The sequence below is a fragment of the Ranitomeya variabilis genome, chromosome 2 (genome assembly GCF_051348905.1).
Source record: "Ranitomeya variabilis isolate aRanVar5 chromosome 2, aRanVar5.hap1, whole genome shotgun sequence".
Lineage (NCBI taxonomy): Eukaryota > Metazoa > Chordata > Amphibia > Anura > Dendrobatidae > Ranitomeya > Ranitomeya variabilis.
Genome location: NC_135233.1, coordinates 595,611,928 through 595,632,149, shown reverse-complemented (window position 1 = coordinate 595,632,149; position 20,222 = coordinate 595,611,928). Strand labels below are relative to the sequence as shown.

The 20,222-nt window shown below is 43.7% G+C and overlaps 1 protein-coding gene across 1 annotated transcript in view; it reads left to right on the top strand.

The window, feature by feature from the left end:
• Positions 1-20,222, top strand: part of LOC143807172 (serine/threonine-protein kinase Nek11-like) — a 344,541-nt gene that overhangs the window by 132,043 nt on the left and 192,276 nt on the right. The window contains exons 3-5 of the mRNA XM_077288448.1: positions 11,453-11,618; positions 13,521-13,639; positions 15,371-15,435. Of these exons, the coding sequence (XP_077144563.1) occupies positions 11,453-11,618; positions 13,521-13,639; positions 15,371-15,435 (350 nt within the window). The remainder of the gene's footprint in view (positions 1-11,452; positions 11,619-13,520; positions 13,640-15,370; positions 15,436-20,222) is intronic.

Genomic DNA, 20,222 nt, shown 5'->3' with positions numbered 1-20,222 from the left:
CATTATTTACCATAATGTAATGATTACAATTAAACTTTCATATACTATAGATTCATTATCCACCAACTGAAATTTGTCAGGTCTTTTATTGTTTTAATACTGATGATTTTGGCATACAACTCCTGATAACCCAAAAAACCTGTCTCAATAAATTAGCATATTTCACCCGTCCAATCAAATAAAAGTGTTTTTTAATAACAAACAAAAAAACCATCAAATAATAATGTTCAGTTATGCACTCAATACTTGGTCGGGAATCCTTTGGCAGAAATGACTGCTTCAATGCGGCGTGGCATGGAGGCAATCAGCCTGTGACACTGCTGAGATGTTATGGAGGCCCAGGATGCTTCAATAGCGGCCTTAAGCTCATCCAGAGTGTTGGGTCTTGCGTCTCTCAACTTTCTCTTCACAATATCCCACAGATTCTCTATGGGGTTCAGGTCAGGAGAGTTGGCAGGCCAATTGAGCACAGTAATACCATGGTCAGTAAACCGTTTACCAGTGGTTTTGGCACTGTGAGCAGGTGCCAGGTCGTGCTGAAAAATGAAATCTTCATCTCCATAAAGCATTTCAGCCGATGGAAGCATGAAGTGCTCCAAAATCTCCTGATAGCTAGCTGCATTGACCCTGCCCTTGATGAAACACAGTGGACCAACACCAGCAGCTGACATGGCACCCCACACCATCACTGACTGTGGGTACTTGACACTGGACTTCAGGCATTTTGGCATTTCCTTCTCCCCAGTCTTCCTCCAGACTCTGGCACCTTGATTTCCGAATGACATGCAAAATTTGCTTTCATCAGAAAAAAGTACTTGGGACCACTTAGCAACAGTCCAGTGCTGCTTCTCTGTAGCCCAGGTCAGGCGCTTCTGCCGCTGTTTATGGTTCAAAAGTGGCTTTACCTGGGGAATGCGGCACCTGTAGCCCATTTCCTGCACACGCCTGTGCACGGTGGCTCTGGATGTTTCCACACCAGACTCAGTCCACTGCTTCCTCAGGTTCCCCAAGGTCTGGAATCGGTCCTTCTCCACAATCTTCCTCAGGTTCCGGTCACCTCTTCTCGTTGTACAGCGTTTTCTGCCACATTGTTTCCTTCCAACAGACTTACCATTGAGGTGCCTTGATACAGCATTCTGGGAACAGCCTATTTGTTGAGAAATTTCTTTCTGGGTCTTACCCTCTTGCTTGAGGGTGTCAATGATGGCCTTCTTGACATCTGTCAGGTCGCTAGTCTTACCCATGATGGGGGTTTTGAGTAATGAACCAGGCAGGGAGTTTTTAAAAGCCTCAGGTATCTTTTGCATGTGTTTAGAGTTAATTAGTTGTTCAGAAGATTAGGGTAATAGGTCGTTTAGAGAACCTTTTCTTGATATGCTAATTTATTGAGACAGGTTTTTTGGGTTATCAGGAGTTGTATGCCAAAATCATCAGTATTAAAACAATAAAAGACCTGACAAATTTCAGTTGGTGGATAATGAATCTATAATATATGAAAGTTTAATTGTAATCATTACATTATGGTAAATAATGAAATTTAACACTATATGCTAATTTTTTGAGAAGGACCTGTATATTTCCAATGCTGAGAGTCTCTGTCTCTGGAATCATTTGTATACATAAATGTGAACAATATTTCGTTTTCTGTGATATTGATGGCTATCCTCAGGATTGGCCATCAATATCTGATCAGTGAATCCATACCTATGTGGACAATAGTGGTCACATAATCTTTTCATTACCGGGCCATTTTTCTTTTCTTTACATTATATGGTAAAAATGACCCGATTTTTTTAGGTTAGGGCAGGTACAAACGAGCGTTTCCTCCACATTGATCCGATTATGCTAAGCACACTCTGATCAGAGTGGATTCTGATTTTCTTGGAGGTGGAGAGGGGAAAAAAATAAGTTTCTCCACCTTCTCCATTCCGATGTCGGATGTCATCAAGTGTGGTCTGATTTTTTTCATGGATCCATAGACTTGAATGGACGAGTGCGATACGATTGAAGTGAAATTGTGCATTCTACAATTTTGTTACTCGTGCAGAGGAAAATAAAAATCGGACAAGCACGGTCTCAGTTAATAACATTGGTCCGAGTGCAAGCCGATGTTTAAGATCGAAAATATATATATATATATTGTTTAGATATTTTACTACCTTCTAAAAACTTCTGAACTTTGTTAAAAATTGGTTTGCATTGCCATTTTCTAAAGAGATATGTTTATTTTTCCATTGATGAAGCTATATGAGATTTTTAATTTTTGCAAGGGGACGTGACAAATACCTATAATTCTGGCATTTTGATTTTTTTATTTTCTTTACTGTGTTTACTAAAGAATTAATTTTATATTTTGAACTATCAGACTGATACGTATGCAGCAATACCAGATATGATTAGTTTTTTAAAATTGCTTTATTTTCAGGATTGGGAATAGAGGGGTGATTTAAACTATTTAGGTTTTGGAAATTCTTGTAATGTTTTTAACTACGGTACTTTTTTTCGTTTTCATACCCCCTTCTTATTGGACTTGAACCCGCCATCGCTTGATTTTAGTACTGAACTTAGTGTTAGGATCCGTTCACACTGGCGAGAGAATCGGGCTGATTATACTAATGACACTGTAATTGTTGGTCAGAGTTTGATCTGAGTGTGATGCGACTTTCTCGCTTGAGGGACATAGAACTTAATTTCTCTATCTTCTCCATTGTCTCTGTGATTATACATCGTGCTGCACTTGGATGACATCCGAGTGCAGTATGATGTTTGATGCAGTATGATGTTTCACACGCATCGGCATGAGAAAATAATCACAGATCTGCACTGCCCTGTTGTATAACATTGGGCCGAGTGCTCTCCGATAAAACATTGGATAACACTTGGCCGTGTTATACAGCACTGTGAGTGTACCCTTCCAGCATTATCAGATGACCATATAAATCGGACGGAGATCGGACAGCAATCCATGGACTTACTGGTGGCTCTCCCAACCCAAGCATGACAGATAGCTACAGTACATACATTTGTCACATTGGGGTCAGGAGAGCCACTGGCCATTCAATGTATGTGATCCGATCTATGTCTGATTTATACGGCCGCCTGACTGCGCCCTTGAGGTGTATTGTCAGTCTATAGATCTGCAGGGGGTCTTTATAGGACTACCGCGATGGGGGCCTTCATCAGGCCCCCAGCTGCCAATTTGGCCAATTATCACCCTAAGGTTATGGGGAACAGTGGGGAGGTAAATGAGCAAGACCACGCACCCCTCCGCCACAGGATCAAATTAAATGCCAGTGCCAGGGATTGACAGCAGTATTGGTGAATAGCTGTCCATTCCTTACCAATATGCACAACACCCGTCATGTTCCCCTGTCTCTGTTATAAACCCAGTTATTTATTTCGGATTCTGTGCCTTCCTCCAATCTCTCATTGTTCAGCTGACACTCACAATTCCTCCGTGCAGCCATTCCGCCGCGCTCCCCCTCGCCCTCCTCCGCTCGTCTCATGCCTTTTATTTTCTCTGATAATGCACATGCTAATTTGTTACTCCTTATTGAAGACATTTTACAGAACAGAAGAATAAATTGAACACGAATTGTCCTGTAAATCCTTTTTATCTCAGACAAATGTGATGTGACTGGGCTGCGGAGATGGGGCATATAATTATGAAATATATGCCGAAGCCCGGTAGGGACCGGCGTACAGAATATTTCACCGACTAGTGGCGAGCCGGCCAGATGGGATGGCGTATACAGTGATTGATAGAATTATCATTTATATATGCAGCGCCCACATACTAGGAACTTATCCTACGTAGGTTTAGCGTGTATTATTCTGAACATTAATCATTTCTTTTATAATGTTTATTAGCTGTAACTCTATTTCAGAAAGCTGATTTGCAACCAATATGGCTGCCAGCAGAGCTAATGTGACAGAAGTCAGCGCACACGTGCCATGTACATATATACAGGGGTCACGTGTCTGTATACAGGAGACACACGTGGATGTGCAGCGCCCCAGAGTCCTGCTCGTTGCAGTAACGTCGCTCTGCCGCTAAGGGGGGCGATGTTGCGTCTGATTGCACTAAAGGAGTTCACCTGATCAGGTAACACTCACACTACACTTCACACTCCGGCCACCAGGGGGAGTGGTTCTATTTAGTAGGCCACTCCTCACACTCTGGTAAAACTGGGGGTTGGACAACAAGACAGGGAGAAGTAACTGGGAAGTGCGAGAGAGAGGACCTGTCAGGGATGGGATCCTGGCAGACTCCTAAGAGAACAACGCAACAAGTGAGAAAAGCAGGAATACAGCAAAGAGGCAATAGGGCCAGAAGGAGTTGTGCTGTAAGACCGAGGCAACATCCTTCTGAGGCGCAAACAGTCGGTGGCCGGAACGCCGAGCAAGTAAGAGACTTTAAGTATTACTTCAAACCACGGCAGGGCAGCCAATTATAGGTTGACTGTCTCACAAAAACACCTAAGCAGACAACGGAGGCAGCTGTGGGAGAGGGGCGACTCTAGAGTCCCGGAAGAACTCCAGGCCTACCCCGTCATACGGGTGCGTCCCAGCCATATCATCTGGGGGACGGAGAGAATGAACATCAGAGACAGACAGAATAAGTTGTGAGGACTATCCCGGGGTGCTCAGCAGGGAAGGACTACAACACATAGGCGCTAGCAGGTAGACGCTGATTCTCACCTGTCAAGGGGAACTCCTAATGTGCCTTTGGACCGGCCGGTCTCAGACAGCCCGGTTAACAGTGCTCTGGATTGGCCAACTCGAAGCCTTCAGTAAAGAGACTGCAACTTGGTGTCCTCGTTATTTACTGTGACCGACACTGCCACCTGCACTGCACCACCACAACATCATCACCATTCCCTCCACCTATCATTGTACGCCCCTCAGCAGGGTCACGGACCGGGTCTAGCCACCGTGACAACCCCAGAACAGAGACTCAGAGGCCCGGTACCGGGTACCCCTCGGCCCTGCGACAGTGGGGGCGCTGCAATTTTGGCGTCACGAACAGGATTCGAACCTGTGCGGGGAAACCCCCAGGAGTGAGATGTTAATATGGTGTCGGGCAGCCATAGGCCTCAGGGGAAAGGACTACCAGGCCCTGGTAGAACCCGTCTATTCAGAAAATAGACCTACGCTCCTAACAGCCAGGGGGTGGCCGACGTCCGCCAGGGGAGGGTGCCAGTACGTGTCCTTAATTGCGGGGAGGAAGAGGTCCATCTCACCAAGTATGCCACGCTCGCCAAACTGTTCACCGTCAATAATAGTGTGATACAGACACCTGGACCCTTGGCCCCATCTAATCTGGCGGGGGACAACGGTTCTGCAGGGCCCTCGAAAGATTGGTGTCGGGAATTGCATGTGGGCACTGACTCCACCCCATCCCATCAGAAACAGGGGGCCTACAGGGTGGTACACGAGTACGAGCAGGTATTCAGCAAACACCCCTTAGATTTTGGGCAGGTGAAAGGGATCCAACACCATATCCCCACGGGAGATCACCGGCCCATAAAAGAGAGATACCGCCCTGTACCCCCGGCTCATTACCAGTGCGCTAAGGACATGTTGCGAGAAATGAAGGAGGCTGGGGTGGTGAGAGACAGTTGTAGCCCCTGGGCAGCTCCGTTAGTCCTTGTTAAAAAGAAAGATGGCACAATGAGGATGTGCGTTGATTACAGGCAGTTGAATCGCATTACACATAAGGACGCATACCCACTGCCCAGGATAGAGGAGTCTCTGGCTGCCCTAAAGTCTGCTAACTATTTCTCTACCTTAGATCTCACCAGTGGGTATTGGCAGGTTCCCGTGGCGGAGGCGGACAAAGAGAAGACGGCCTTCACGACACCGATGGGTCTCTGCGAGTTCAACTACATGCCTTTCGGATTGTGCAATGCCCCGGGGACGTTCCAGAGAATGATGGAGTGCTGTCTGGGGCACAAGAACTTTGAGACCGTACTGCTGTATTTGGATGATGTCATTGTCTTCTCTAAGACCTACGAAGACCATCTGAAACACCTGGCTGAGGTGTTTGAAGCCCTGTCCAACTTTGGCTTAAAGGTGAAACCGTCCAAATGTCATCTGCTGAAACCCAAAGTGCAGTACCTGGGCCATGTGGTGAGTACTGAAGGAGTGGCCCCAGACCCCGACAAGGTCACGGTGATCCAGGACTGGCCGAAGCCCAGCAACCTCCACGAAGTCCGGCAGTTCCTCGGGCTGGTAGGCTACTACCGGAGGTTCATTAAGGACTTCACCAAGAAGGCAGCGCCCTTGCAAGACCTGTTGGTGGGCCAATCAAAGAAGACCAAGGGGAAGAACACCCCATTTGATTGGAACGAGGGGCTGGAAGGATCCTTCACTTGCTTGAAGTCGGCACTGACGGGAGAAGAGGTACTGGCCTACCCTGAATACAACCAACCGTTTGTGCTGTACACGGATGCCAGCAATGTAGGATTGGGAGCCGTGCTGTCCCAGGTCCAGAAAGGCAAGGAGAGGGTAATCGCTTACGCCAGCAGGAAACTTCGTCCCACAGAAAGGAACCCTGACAACTACAGCTCCTTTAAGCTGGAATTCCTTGCCATCGTCTGGGCAGTGACAGGTTCAAACACTACCTGGCCTCAGCGAAATTCACCGTCTTCACGGATAACAATCCGCTAACGCATCTGGATACCGCCAAACTCGGGTTGGACGGGTGAAATATGCTAATTTATTGAGACAGGTTTTTTGGGTTTTCAGGAGTTGTATGCCAAAATCATCAGTATTAAAACAATAAAAGACCTGACAAATTTCAGTTGGTGGATAATGAATCTATAATATATGAAAGTTTAATTGTAATCATTACATTATGGTAAATAATGAAATTTAACACTATATGCTAATTTTTTGAGAAGGACCTGTATACCGTACTCATCACTTAGGCACACATTATCTACAGTAACATTTTTTTTTTTTTTTTCGTCAGACACTAAACACCGGAGCAGATTATCGAAGATGTCTCACAGAAGCTGGCAACCAATCACAACGCAGCTTTGATTTCTAGAACGGAGTTGATTTTTGGAGGGAATGATGTCGCCGGAGGCAGACTCCAGTCAGTGTGAACACCTGATAGCAGGAAGCAGCTCCGTGCCTCTGAGGCTGCTGGAGAGGAGAGGAGGGAAGTGACAGCCTGCACCATGGAGCCCTGTGAGAAGAGGACTGAGGGGCTGCCCCATGGAGCATGTGAGGAGAGGACCTGCACCATGGAGCCCTGTGAGGAGGAGAGGACTGAGGGGCTGCACCATGGAGCCCTGTGAGGAGGAGAGGACTGAGGGGCTGCATCATGGAGCTGTGTGAGGAGAGGACTGAGGGGCTGCACCATGGAGCATGTGAGGAGAGGACTGAGGGGCTGCACCATGGAGCTGTGTGAGAGGACTGAGGGGCTGCACCATGGAGCTGTGTGAGGAGAGGACTGAGGGCTGCACCATGGAGCATGTGAGGAGAGGACTGAGCGGCTGCACCATGGAACCCTGTGAGGAGGAGAGGACTGAGGGGCTGCACCATGGAGCTGTGAGAGGGGAGGACTGAGGGGCTGCACCATGGAGCTGTGTGAGGAGAAGACTTGAGGGGCTGCACCATGGAGCTGTGTGAGGAGAGGACTGAGGGCTGCACCATGGAGCATGTGAAGAGAGGACTGAGGGGCTGCACCATGGAGCTGTGTGAGGCTAGGACTGAGGGGCTGCACCATGGAGCTGTGTGAGGAGAGGACTGAGGGGCTGCACCATGGAGCAGTGTGAGGAAAGGACTGAGAGGCTGCACCATGGAGCTGTGTGAGGAGAAGACTTGAGGGGCTGCACCATGGAGCTGTGTGAGTAGAGGACTGAGAGGGGCTTCACCATGGAGCATGTGAAGAGAGGACTGAGAGGGGCTGCACCATGGAGCCGTGTGAGGAGGAGAGGACTGAGGGGCTGCACCATGGAGCTGTGTGAGAAGAAGACTGAGGGGCTGCACCATGGAGCTGTGTGAGGAGAGGACCGAGGGGCTGCACCATGGAGCTGTGTGAGGAGAGGACTGAGGGGCTGCACCATGGAGCTGTGTGAGGAGAGGACTGAAGGGCTGCACCATGGAGCTGTGTGAGGAGAGGACTGAGGGGCTGCACCATGGAGCTGTGAGAGAGGTCTGAGGGGCTGCACCATGGACCCTTGTACAGATGGGAATGAGGACCCAGGACCCTGTGTGAGAGCTCTCAGGATGTATTTTGGAAAGGGTTGATGTTACTTGATTGGGGCTGCATAGGGAAGATGATGAGGGGCTGTTTGGAGAATGGGGGGATGATGAGGGGCTGTGTGGAGAATGGGGAGGGGGATGATGAGGGGCTGTGTGGAGAATGGGGGGAGTGAGTAAAAGCATTTTGGTGCAGCAGTGAGTTCACCGCAGAAATTTCTCAAACTGAACTCTCTGAGCTCACTGCTGCACCATCAGACTTTTTCACAGTACTATCTGGGATCTCACTGAGGTCACCGCAGTTCAGCCCAGCTGGGATCAGATCCTCAGTGACCAGCAGTAACCTTGATGATGTCACCGCTGCTCACTGATGCTGCAGTGATTCTCAGCCTTGACGGTCACATCTTGGCACCGTCCAGGTTGAAAACTGTTTATCCCCCAGACATGGATTACGGCGTGGGACAGGTGAGGGATATCGTTGTTTTATTATTTTTGTTTTATTACAGGAGACGAGGGATTCAATGGAAAGGGCGATGTCGTGAGTATAGTTTGATTTATTAAAGGAGTCTGTGTCATTCTTTCAATTAAAGGATTTTATTCTGGTTGTGTGTTTATTTACCATGTAACAATAGGATTAGTAATGGATAGGTGTCTTATAGATGCCTCTCCACTACTAATCCGTGGGCTTGACGTCACCAGATAATACAAAGGTGACATCAACCCCACCAAATGCAAATCCCACTTGTCACCGCTACAGGGCAAGTGGGAAGAGTCAAGCAAAAGCACCAGAATTAGCGCATCTAATAGATGCACCTTTTCTGGTTTGCTGGGGGGGGGCAATATCCATGGCACCTTACCAGCCCGTGAATACCAACCCCCAGCTGTCTTCTTTAGCAAGGCTGGTTGTCAAAAATGGGGGGAGGGAACGTTTTGTCGTTTTTTACCATTATTTAAATTAATTAAAAAACACTGCATGGGACCTCTCTATTCTTGATAACCAGCCTTGCTAACGCTGACAGCTGATCATTGCAGCCCCCAGCTGTCAGTTTTACCTCGCTGGTTATCAAAAATATGGGAACCCACAACGTTCTTTTTCTCTATTTATTTAGAGCATAGTCTGATGAATACTCTCATCAGCTGCTCCTGCTCTGGCTGTTATAAGCAGCAGCAGGCGTAGGCTGATGGGATCAGTAGTCCCATTAGCCGACGCCAGTTACCGGAGGTAAGATATATACCTATGATCACTGCTGCAGGCTCACACTGTCATTTGACAACATGGGAATCGTGGCTGTCTGACCATTGGTAATGATTTTACCACCAATCAGAAGCAGTATTTGTCGCTCTGTCATGCACATGACAGCATGGCAAACACTGGATATTCGAGCCCCCCATTCAAGTGAATGGAGACCAGGTACTGTTCTGGTATCCGAATTGTAGATTTGAATGACGCCATTTATTTTACCATAAAATTTACTCAGATGTAAGGAAAAAAAAAATTCCAAGTGGGATGAAATGGTGAAAAAATGCAATAACGCCATTGTTTTTTGGGTTTTGTTTTTACGCTATTCATTGTGTGGTAAAAATGACGTAATTCGCCATGTCAGTACAATTACAGTAATACCAAAATTGCATGGTTTTTTTTTTTATTGGTGAAAAAAATTTCAGACGCTTGTGAAAAAAAAATAAAATTTAGTTCGTGTCATTATAGTGCTTTGGAACAAAGCACTATACTGTTATTCCATCGTGGATAATTATTTTCTGAGATCCGTAACATTTTTATTTTGCATTTCAAGTTTTTTTTTTCCCTTTTTATAGCGTAAATTAATTTTAGAATTTGATAGACCAGACTTCTACGACTGTGGCAATCATAGATATGTTTATTTTTTTAATTTCATTTTTAATGGGGGAAAAGTGGGTGATTAGAAATTTTATATTTAAAAAAAAAAAAATCTTTTTATATTTTTGTAACTTTATTTTTTAAGTTCCTTTTGGGGCTTGAATTTGGATCTGAAATCCTCTGATTGCTTATTCCATATACTGCAATACCATGTTTTGCAGGTTATTTATTATAAACTGTGGTCTTTTTTTAGCTTCAAAGTAGGACCAAGATGGCTGTAACAAGGGCCTTTAACGGGCGCCCAGTTACTATAACCCCTTGGTGCCACACGACCGTGCCACGGGAGGGAGCAATAGGAGCCAGTGTGGCGTGCTTCAGCTGTGCCACCGTTTGATGGTAACACATTCCACTGTGTAGTTTGTATATGATGATGAGAGAATCAAGAATTTAGAGAGACCGATATTTTCTGATACACAGCACCAAATCCTCTTCACAGACATTACCTCCAGTCACCACTAGGTGCGCATATGAGCTGACTGCACATGCAGTATTCAATAAGCTCTACAGCTCCCCCTAGTGATGACTGAAGCAAACCAAAACGTTATCAATTTACTCTACGCAGGGTATTTGGAGCTCTGTATCAGAAAAATGGATCCATTCTTCAGCAGAAAGAATGTTGGATGTAAAAGGCGACATTTTTTTAGACGCCTTTGCAGAAAAAAACTCTTCATAAATGGTCAAGTGCCAGACTCGCCTAGCAGTGCACTCCATAAATATCGACGCATCGTCATGATATTAGGAACCTGCAAAATGACAACTTAAATGTTTCATTTTGTTGATTAAGGAGGCTTGTCAAAATCAATTACTTCTTCTTCCTGGAACTCGACAGAGCAGATTTAGGCTCTTTTTTAATTACCTTTTCTTGCAGGACATGAAATAATTAACATGAGAGGAGAATTGGATATTACTAGTCCTTTATTAACCCTTCACATATTTGACAGTCCAGTCATCCGTGTAATATGTATCATGAAATCTCAGTACTGTATTTAATCCAGAGTTGCCCCCTGAATCCTCAATATTCTGGTCTGACCCTACTTGCTTCCTGCCTACTCTTCACATCTTGAGACCACTCAGAGGAGACGGGCTATCATGGAAAAATTCAGAATGCTGCCCCTAAACATGACACGTGACATTACACCCTGCATTCACGATATAACTGATCTTAGCATTTTTTGCATCCCCTTATGTATTCAAGATACCGTATGTATTATAAGAAGTGGATAAGGACAACCCTAAACAAGAGACTTGTTCTATAGTCAGGCGTAGGGACCTATTCTTGGCATATATGCTACAAATACATGTTCTTGTACAATGCCAGCTGATATTATGATTGTTTTACAGGAAAGTCATCAAGAGAATCCCATGCGATAACCTGAGAGGAGACGCCACGCTTCCTTCCACTCGAGAGGCCAAACTATTAGGCAACCTCAGGCACCCATTCATTGTCCAGTTCTTCGCAAGTTTCCTGGAGAAAAAAGATTTCTGCATTGTTACCGATCACTGCGAGGTATAGCACTAGTAGCTATGGCAGGAACGGTCACTGGCCATCTGCTGTATATGAAAGGGTTAAAGTGAGCATTGGGATGTCCTTATGGGATAAAAGTTTTTTTTTTATGGGTCTACAACTGGGATATGACAGAAGTGGTGTCAGGGACACACTGGGCCCTTTAATTTGGAAGGTCCATTTCTATGCTATATGCATGCTTAAAATCAAAAGAAGTTTGATTTAAAGGATACCTTTGATATGGAAGACATTTTTATATATGTGTCACACAACGTGTAGGAAAGGCTAAGTGCAACACGAAGGGATAAGGGAAAGGGAACCAAACTCTATCGAAGGGGGGAATGGAGACCCCTAGACAGATCTAATGGCACCCTGTCTGCCCTATCATCCCTATATATGTTCCGCACCTATCGTCGAGCAGGATACCTAATCCTTGCCTGACATTGGTGGTAAGCCCTGCATCTGGAAGGACAGGATGAACGCTAGTCAATCATGATTAAGTTTTAGTCTAAAATCTTAATTCTTTTATTCATTTTCAGACCCTAGGTATGCAGTTTGCAGCCTGATCCACTTTTTAGCTTTGTTTTCTTGTGGGAGTGTTTCTCACAGTAATACAGGCTGAATATCCATCTGTATGTATCCAGAGTGCTAAGTTTTTCACAGCTTCTATGCTGCAATTTCCTCTTTGTGTGCTTTCATCCATTTCTATAGATTATTTTCTTTGCCCTCCTTGAGACTGTGGATTGTTTCTCTTCCCTCCAAACTGTGGAGGTCTGTGTATAACCCTTCCCTCTTCTCTCCTGTTATCTCTAACACTGAAAGAAGGGAGTGGGAGAAAAGTGAGAGCCGACAGAAGCCAGAGCTGTGATAGATTTTTAGCAATACTGCAAAGTGATGTGATGGAAAAAGGACTTACAGAGGCTGCAGTAGATTGACATTTTTTTTGACGAAGACTATTTAAGGAGTTGCTTAACTTTGCATCTAGTAAGGAAATGGGAGAATAGCTATGGGCAAATCAACAATGGAGTCACGGGATAAGGTCTTCAAAACAAGAAACATTTCACTGGTGACGAAGACACTACTCGTACATAGTTTGGTCTTTTCTGTAGTATCATTTGGATGCGAAACCTAGAAGATAATGAGAAGTCAGAAAAGTCAGAAGAATTGACACCTTCGAAATGTGGTGCTGGAGAAGGATGTTATCAATACAATGGATGGCAAGAAAAACAAACAAATTAATTTTGGAACAAATCAAGCCAGACGTGTCACTCAAAGCAAGGATCACCAAGCTACGACTTGGATACTTGCCTTAGACAGCAATCACTGAGAAAGGACATCATGGTCGGAAATATGGAAGGAGCAAGGCGAAGAGGAAGACCAACAACCTGATGGCTTGATACTATCAGGATAACAGCGGAGAAGACCCTGGTGGGCCTATCTAGGCTGGCGCCAGATCGATCTTCTTACAGATTGTTCATCCATCAGGTCGCCATAGCTCGAAATCGAGCTGAAAGACAAAAAGAAAAAAGGAAATGAGCAATAAAAAAAATTAGTTGCGAAGGAGTAAATAGCCTTTAAAAGAAGGGGTCCTCAGTGCAGGCACATCTTATTTTCAAGGGCAAACAAGTGAAGATTAAAAAAAAAAATTTCTGAACTGAGATTTATTAAGGCTCATAAATACATTTTATTAAAACTGTTCTTTACCACTTCAAAAGCAAAGTAAAATAATATTAAGTGCATCTAGTGCTTTTTAATATCATCCTGTAGATTTTCCAGTGTTTTTCCTCCGGTCATGTGGGGGTGTTTGTCATGCTTGTTATGTGCAGATATATTACTTTTGAGTATACCTTTAGGGACTAGTAAAGCAATAGTAAAAATATTTTATGATTTTTTATGACTTCTCAGGGTGGAGATCTTTACTGTTACATCCAGCGACAGAAAGACGAAGGCGAGAACCTCACAGAAGGACACGTCATGGAATGGTTCATCCAGCTACTTCTTGGAGTAAACTATCTTCACGACAGGTGCAGCACTTCTAGAATTACAGTAGTAAGTAGTTGCAATCAAAATTTTTCAGCCCCCGTTGCAAATTAGGTTTATTAACAAAAATTGCAAAGTTGCTGCTTTTTGCAATAAACCATTCAATCAAGAATAATGTAAACCACTAATGTAACAAGTGGCTTCTCAAAATTAAACCCAAAATGCCTCTTTTACTAACTTCTGCAGTATCAGAATCTCCCTTAAGTTTTAACAAGTTTGCATGAGATAAAACAGATGAAAGCAGGGTTCACATGTTCAAAGGTATAGGAACTCTGGCTACACTACCTGGATGTGGCAGAAAAAGGAAGACCACAGGTGGTCAAAAACCATCAAGTGACTGCAGAAGACCTGCAGAAAGATTTGGTGACAGCAGGCACTGAGGTTTTGGTTTTCGCAATGAGGCACATACTAAATGCTAAAGGTGTCCATGCACAAACTACATAACATATACTAACCAAAAATACAAGAAATATATTCAAATCGTCATAAACAAGCAACCAAAGTTCTGGCACTTGTTTTATGGAGCGATGAAACTTTTTAGGTCTGCGGATAAGGAGCCAGCATGTGAAGGATATGCTGAAAAAAAAAACATCCTGCTTACAGTGAAACATGGAAGAGGCTCATTAATACCTACAGTGAAACATGATGGTGCCAAAAACATCACGTGTTTTGTGAGGAAGCTGAAGCTTGGACACCACTGGATCTTCTAAAAGGACAATGCTCACCAACAAATCTCACAGTCCATCATGGACTAAGATTCCCGGGGAACGCTTCCAGAAGCTGGTGTCCGACTTTGTATCACGTTTGCAGCAGGGCAGGTTAAGATAGGTAAACTATTGTTTTTTTGCAAAAAAAGCTGAATGTTTCTAAATTTTCCTAATAAACCAAATTTGCAATGGGGATTAAATCATTTTTGCAACTGCTCGGGGTGCTCTTACTCATCACTGTCGCTATGATTGAATATTTATTGTCTTGTTAGAGTGTTCTGACATTACAATGTGTAGGCGATACCCCCATTCATCAGCTTTAGATGCGGGCCCTACTTGTTAGGAGGCCTCCTTTAGAAAAGGCATGTCATGAAGTGCCCTCAGCAATTAGATGTAATCTGCTGGGACATCAGTCAGTAAGGATCAATTTTCTTGCAGCGCCACCAAAAAGTTAAGCATTACATATTCTTATCAGCGGGGACAGTATTTTGGGTAAAGTCAATAAAATTGTCTAAGAAGATTCAATTTCAGACAATTTGGAGAAAGGCAGAGCTCTCATTTGCAAAGTCACGCTGACATTTGTCAGGCTGGACATATAAAACCTTCCAGTGTTAAGCAGCGACTGAGACAGATTTGGGGAAAAATGAAAAAATTAGAATGAAAGGATTTAATACCTTCACATTCAATTGTACAACATTTTACAACCAAATTTGTAGTCAATTGTAGTGACCGCCGCAGAAATAGCGAGATCCAATCTAGTCACAGCAAAGCAATGATAGACAATGGCTTGACTATTTACTGCTACATGGCAAACCCATAAAAATTACTTTGGTTAAGGGTTAAAAAAAACAAAAATAATGACTAGGCTTCATCATTAAAGGGGTAATCTAATTTAAAACATTGATAGCTAATCTCTAGTGGGGGTCCTAAGCTATGATCCTCACTGATCGCTCTGACCAAGTGACAGCGGTATTAGGAGAGGATAATTTTCTAACTTTTTTCTTTCAGGCTAGTGATGCACAGAGATCTGAAGACGAAAAACATTTTCTTGAAGGACGGAATACTGAAAATTGGTAATATTTATTATTCCATAAAGCTTATTGCTTAGTCCCAGAGGAGAAATAGATTAAACGTTTGGTATAGGATCATAGACCCCATAATGAAGTTAACACTGCTTCAACTCCCAACCATGGTCTTTCAAGTTCCTTTTGTTAAGTCCCAACAGCTATTGTGGGATCGGTGGCTAGGAGATCCATGCTCAGCTCCTCCACACACAATAAAAGTGGCTATACACCATAGATATCTGCCGTTTTCACGGTGGCAACCGATCTGTGATGAAATCTAAGGATTGGGTATGTTGAAATCCAACATGCCCAATTCTTCCCCCAATCCGAACATCTGCCATTGTTGAAGAATTGTTACACTTCCATACACATTAGATGATTCTCATGTCCCACCATTGAGACAACATTTATCCACGCTTAGCAACTTTTGGAAGTGGATGTTGTGGAGATTGTAAAGTGCACCTCGCTTGTAGCAGTGATGAATTTCTCATACTTTTTGCATTTTACAACACCCCTTTTGATGGGACGTGCCCCTCCATTTCCTGTCCTTTACATGTGCTCCTGCCTCCTGGACACCCAGGATCTGACTACAGATGAAGCGTTATGCACAGGATACCTTTCATAAGCGCTACTTTCTTGGAGTTTTTCATGATATAGGACAGGACCCAAGACATTAGCTAACTCCTTCAGGAGTTCCAGAGGCCTCCGCTTTTTCTGGAAGCTTTTCAGATGTTACGTTAGATTAGGCAAGCATAATGTGTAAGGCCACCTTAACAAATGAGATGAAACCAACCTCTCTTTTGAGGTTCCCTAATACATGTTTCTCGGACACGTCCGGGTTTGTTTTACTCAGAATGAGACATGCAGACATAATGGTTAAAGTTTTCCTGGTTACACAGCAAAACATGCAGATGATTCTTCATAATTGAGGCACTGAGATTGGCAGTTACATTATCAGAAGGCACAGAGCTTGGTGGTTAAACCATTAGAAGGAATAGAGCTTGGTCATTAGACTATGAATAGGCACAGAACTTAGTGGTTATAGGACTAAGGAGCACATTGTTTTGTGGTTACACTACTAAGAGTCACAGAGCTTGGCGGTTGCACTACTAAGAAGCCTGGAAGCTGGCTGTTACACTACCAAAAGGCACAGCTCTTGGCGGTTGCACTTCTAAAAAGCCTGGTAGCTGGCCGTTATACTATGAAGAGGCAGAGAGCTTGGGAGTTACAATATTACAAGGCACAGAGCTTGGTGGTTATACTACAAGGATTAATAGAGCTTGGTCATTATACTACGAATAGGCACAGAGCTTAGTGGTAATACTACTAAGGAGCAAAACACTTTGTGGTTATACTACTATGAGGCACAAAGCTTGGCGGTTGCACTACTAAGAGGACTGGAAGCTGTCCGCTACACTATCAAGAGGCACAGAACTCGGCGGTTGCACTACTAAGAGGCCTGGAAGCTGACTGAAACACTATCAAGAGGCGCAGAGCTCGGCGGTTGCACTACTAAGAGGCCTGGAAGCTGACTGAAACACTATCAAGAGGCGCAGAGCTCAGCGGTTGCACTACTAAGAGGCCTGGAAGCTGGCTGAACTATCAATATTACAATATACAATATGACAATGCTCAAAGCTTGGTGATTATACTACTAGGAGTAATAGAGCTTGGTCATTATACGACTAATAGGCACAGAGCTTAGTGGTAATACAACTAAGGAGCAAAACACTTTGTGGTTACACTACTATGAGGCACAAAGCTTGGCGGTTGTACTACTAAGAGGTCTGGAAGCTGGCTGTTACACTACCAAGAGGTGCAGAGCTTGTGAGTTACATTATTAGGAGGCACAGACTTTGGTAATTATACTACTAGGAATAACAGGGTTTGGTTCTTATACCACTAGGAGGATCAGACCTTGGTTGTTATACTACTAAAATGCTCAGACACAAGGTGGTTATACTACATAGCCACATAGCCATCCTCTCTAGTGCATTATCTGTTGTGTTTTTGGGTAGAAGTGGTGCCTTCTGGTTTGTAGTCACCCCTACTATCAGCTTAACACTTCCCTAGGGACTGGGGACCTGTATGAGGACCCCACTGGAAAAGAACGCAAATCCAAGGTCCTCACTTCTGCCGGTTACTAGGCAGCCATACAAACTCATTGCACTCTGTGCTTGCAGAACATTTTCAATAGGGAATCTGAAGGACGCTTTTGCTTTCACCGGGGCTGTTTACCTCAACCAATCTACTGTACCCTGATCTCACATTTTCCCTATGACTATGTGCGAGCAATGAGTCATGCATAGTGCTAATATGAAAGCAAAATAAAAAAACAATGTGTAGTCAGGACTTGTCTAGTAGCCACTGTAGGGTGCCCAAAGTTGAAGCCCTTGATTAAATACCTTGTACTGTACATTACTGAACAACAACTTTTTCAATGTTCCTAATGATTATAGTAAAATTAAAAAGCATACTTACCTCCCCTAATTCCAAGGCTGTGTCCCGCGGCTATCTCATGAAATTGTCACATGAGCTCTGCCGCCCATCAACAACTACAGATGGCTGCAGCCTTCGCGGTTTTATTTTACTTGGCACATTATGGAGGTTGGTGTTGACCAGTAATGGAAAACCCCAGTAATACCTCTTAATACCACAGAAGCTATCTACCGTACCACTAACCTCACTAGCCATGTGGCTTCTACACTTACACAATATCAGTGTCCTTGTTTGCTTTTTTTATATCTCCAGACTATATTGAATAGGTTTTCTAAATCTGATTAATTTCATCTATCCTCCATTTATATCAGATACTAACTCTTCTATTGTTGAAGACATAACTCTTATCATCTGCAGTTCAACCATGCCCAAAAAATTCCCTAGAAACCAATTCACTTGTCCGAGGACCCAGTGTCTAGATATATCATAGGGATGACAGTCCTAGAATGAAGTTACTTGTTGCTATAAGTTCTCTCATAACAAACCTGTAATATTATATTGGCCTCTAGATAATCACTGTCAACTGAAGGGAATCTTACAACCTGATAGACTGACTGCTATGCGATAGATACTGTATGTTAGGGGGTCAAAACTTGTATGTGGCGTTTAGACTCCAGACATGGCTTCTGGATTGAAGATGACAGAGTGGTGAACATGTACCTGTCAGGCGTACTGTTACTCAGAATGAGGCGGATAGGTATAATGGTTAAAGTCTTTCTGGTTACACAGCAGAACATGGGGATAATACTTGTTGGTTATTATACATCATGATTGAGGCATTGAGATTGTTAGTTACAGAAGGCACAGAGCTTGGTCGTTATAGGAGGAATAGAGCTTGATCATTATACTACAAAGAGGCACAGAACTTAGTGAGTATAGTACTAAGGGGCACAAATCTTTGTAGCAACACTACTTGGAGGCACAGAGCTTAGTGGTTATAGCACTAAGGGGCACAAAGCTTTGTTGTTACACTACTACAAGACAGAGAGCTTGGCGGTTGCACTACCAAGAGGCCTGGACGCTGGGCGTTATACTATCAAAGCACTGAGCTTGTGAGTTATGCTAGTAGGAGACAGCGAGCTTGGTTATACCACTAGGAGGAACAGAGTGTGATTGCTATACTATGATGGGCCTAGAGCTTACTGGTTATACAACTAAGGAGCACAGTGGCTCAGTGATTAGCACTGGTTTGTAGTCTCGGAGTCCTGGGTTCAAATCCACCAAGCACAACATCTGCAAGTAGTTTGTGTGTTCTCCTCATGTTTCCGTGGGTTTCCTCTAGGGTTTACTCCCATACTCTAAAGACAATACCGATAGGGAATTTAGATTGTAAGCCCCCATGAGGGGCAGCAATTATAATGTCTGTAAAGTGCTTCATTATATTATGGCACTATATAAGTAAAGCATAATTAATAAAAATTAACAAGGAGCACAACGCTTTGTGGATACACTACTAAAAGGCACAGATCTTGGCAGTTGCATTACTAGAAGGCCTGGAAGCTGACCATTATACTACCAAAAGGCATAGAGCTAGGATGTGACACTATTAGGAGGCACAGAACTTGGTTATACTACTAGGAGAAAAAAAGCTTGGTTCTCATACCAGCAGGAGGAACAGAGCTTGATTGTTATACTACTAAAACACACAGAGCTTAATGGTTATTATACTGCTAAGAGGCACAGAGCTTAATGGTTATTATACTACTGAGAGGCACAGAGCTTAATGGTTATTATACTACTAAGAGGCATAGAGCTTAATGGTTACTATACTACTAAGAGGCACAGAGCTTAATGGTTATTATACTACTGAGAGGCACAGAGCTTAATGGTTACTATACTACTGAGAGGCACAGAGCTTAATGGTTACTATACTACTAAGAGGCACAGAGCTTAATGGTTAGTAATACTACTAAGAGGCACAGAGCTTAATGGTTATTAATACTACTGAGAGGCACATAGCTTAATGGTTATTAATACTACTAAGAGGCACAGAGCTTAATGGATATTAATACTACTAAAAGGCACAGAGCTTAATGGGTATTAATACTACTAAGAGGTACAGAGCTTAATGGGTATTATACTACTAAAAGGCACAGAGCTTAATGGTTATTAATACTACTAAGAGGCACAGAGCTTAATGGTTAGTAATGCTACAAAGAGGCACAGAGCTTAATGGGTATTAATACTACTAAGAGGCACAGAGCTTAATGGGTATTATACTACTAAGAGGCACAGAGCTTTATGGTTATACTACTAAGTTTGGTGGTTGCATTACTTAGTATAACTGCCTGACTCCA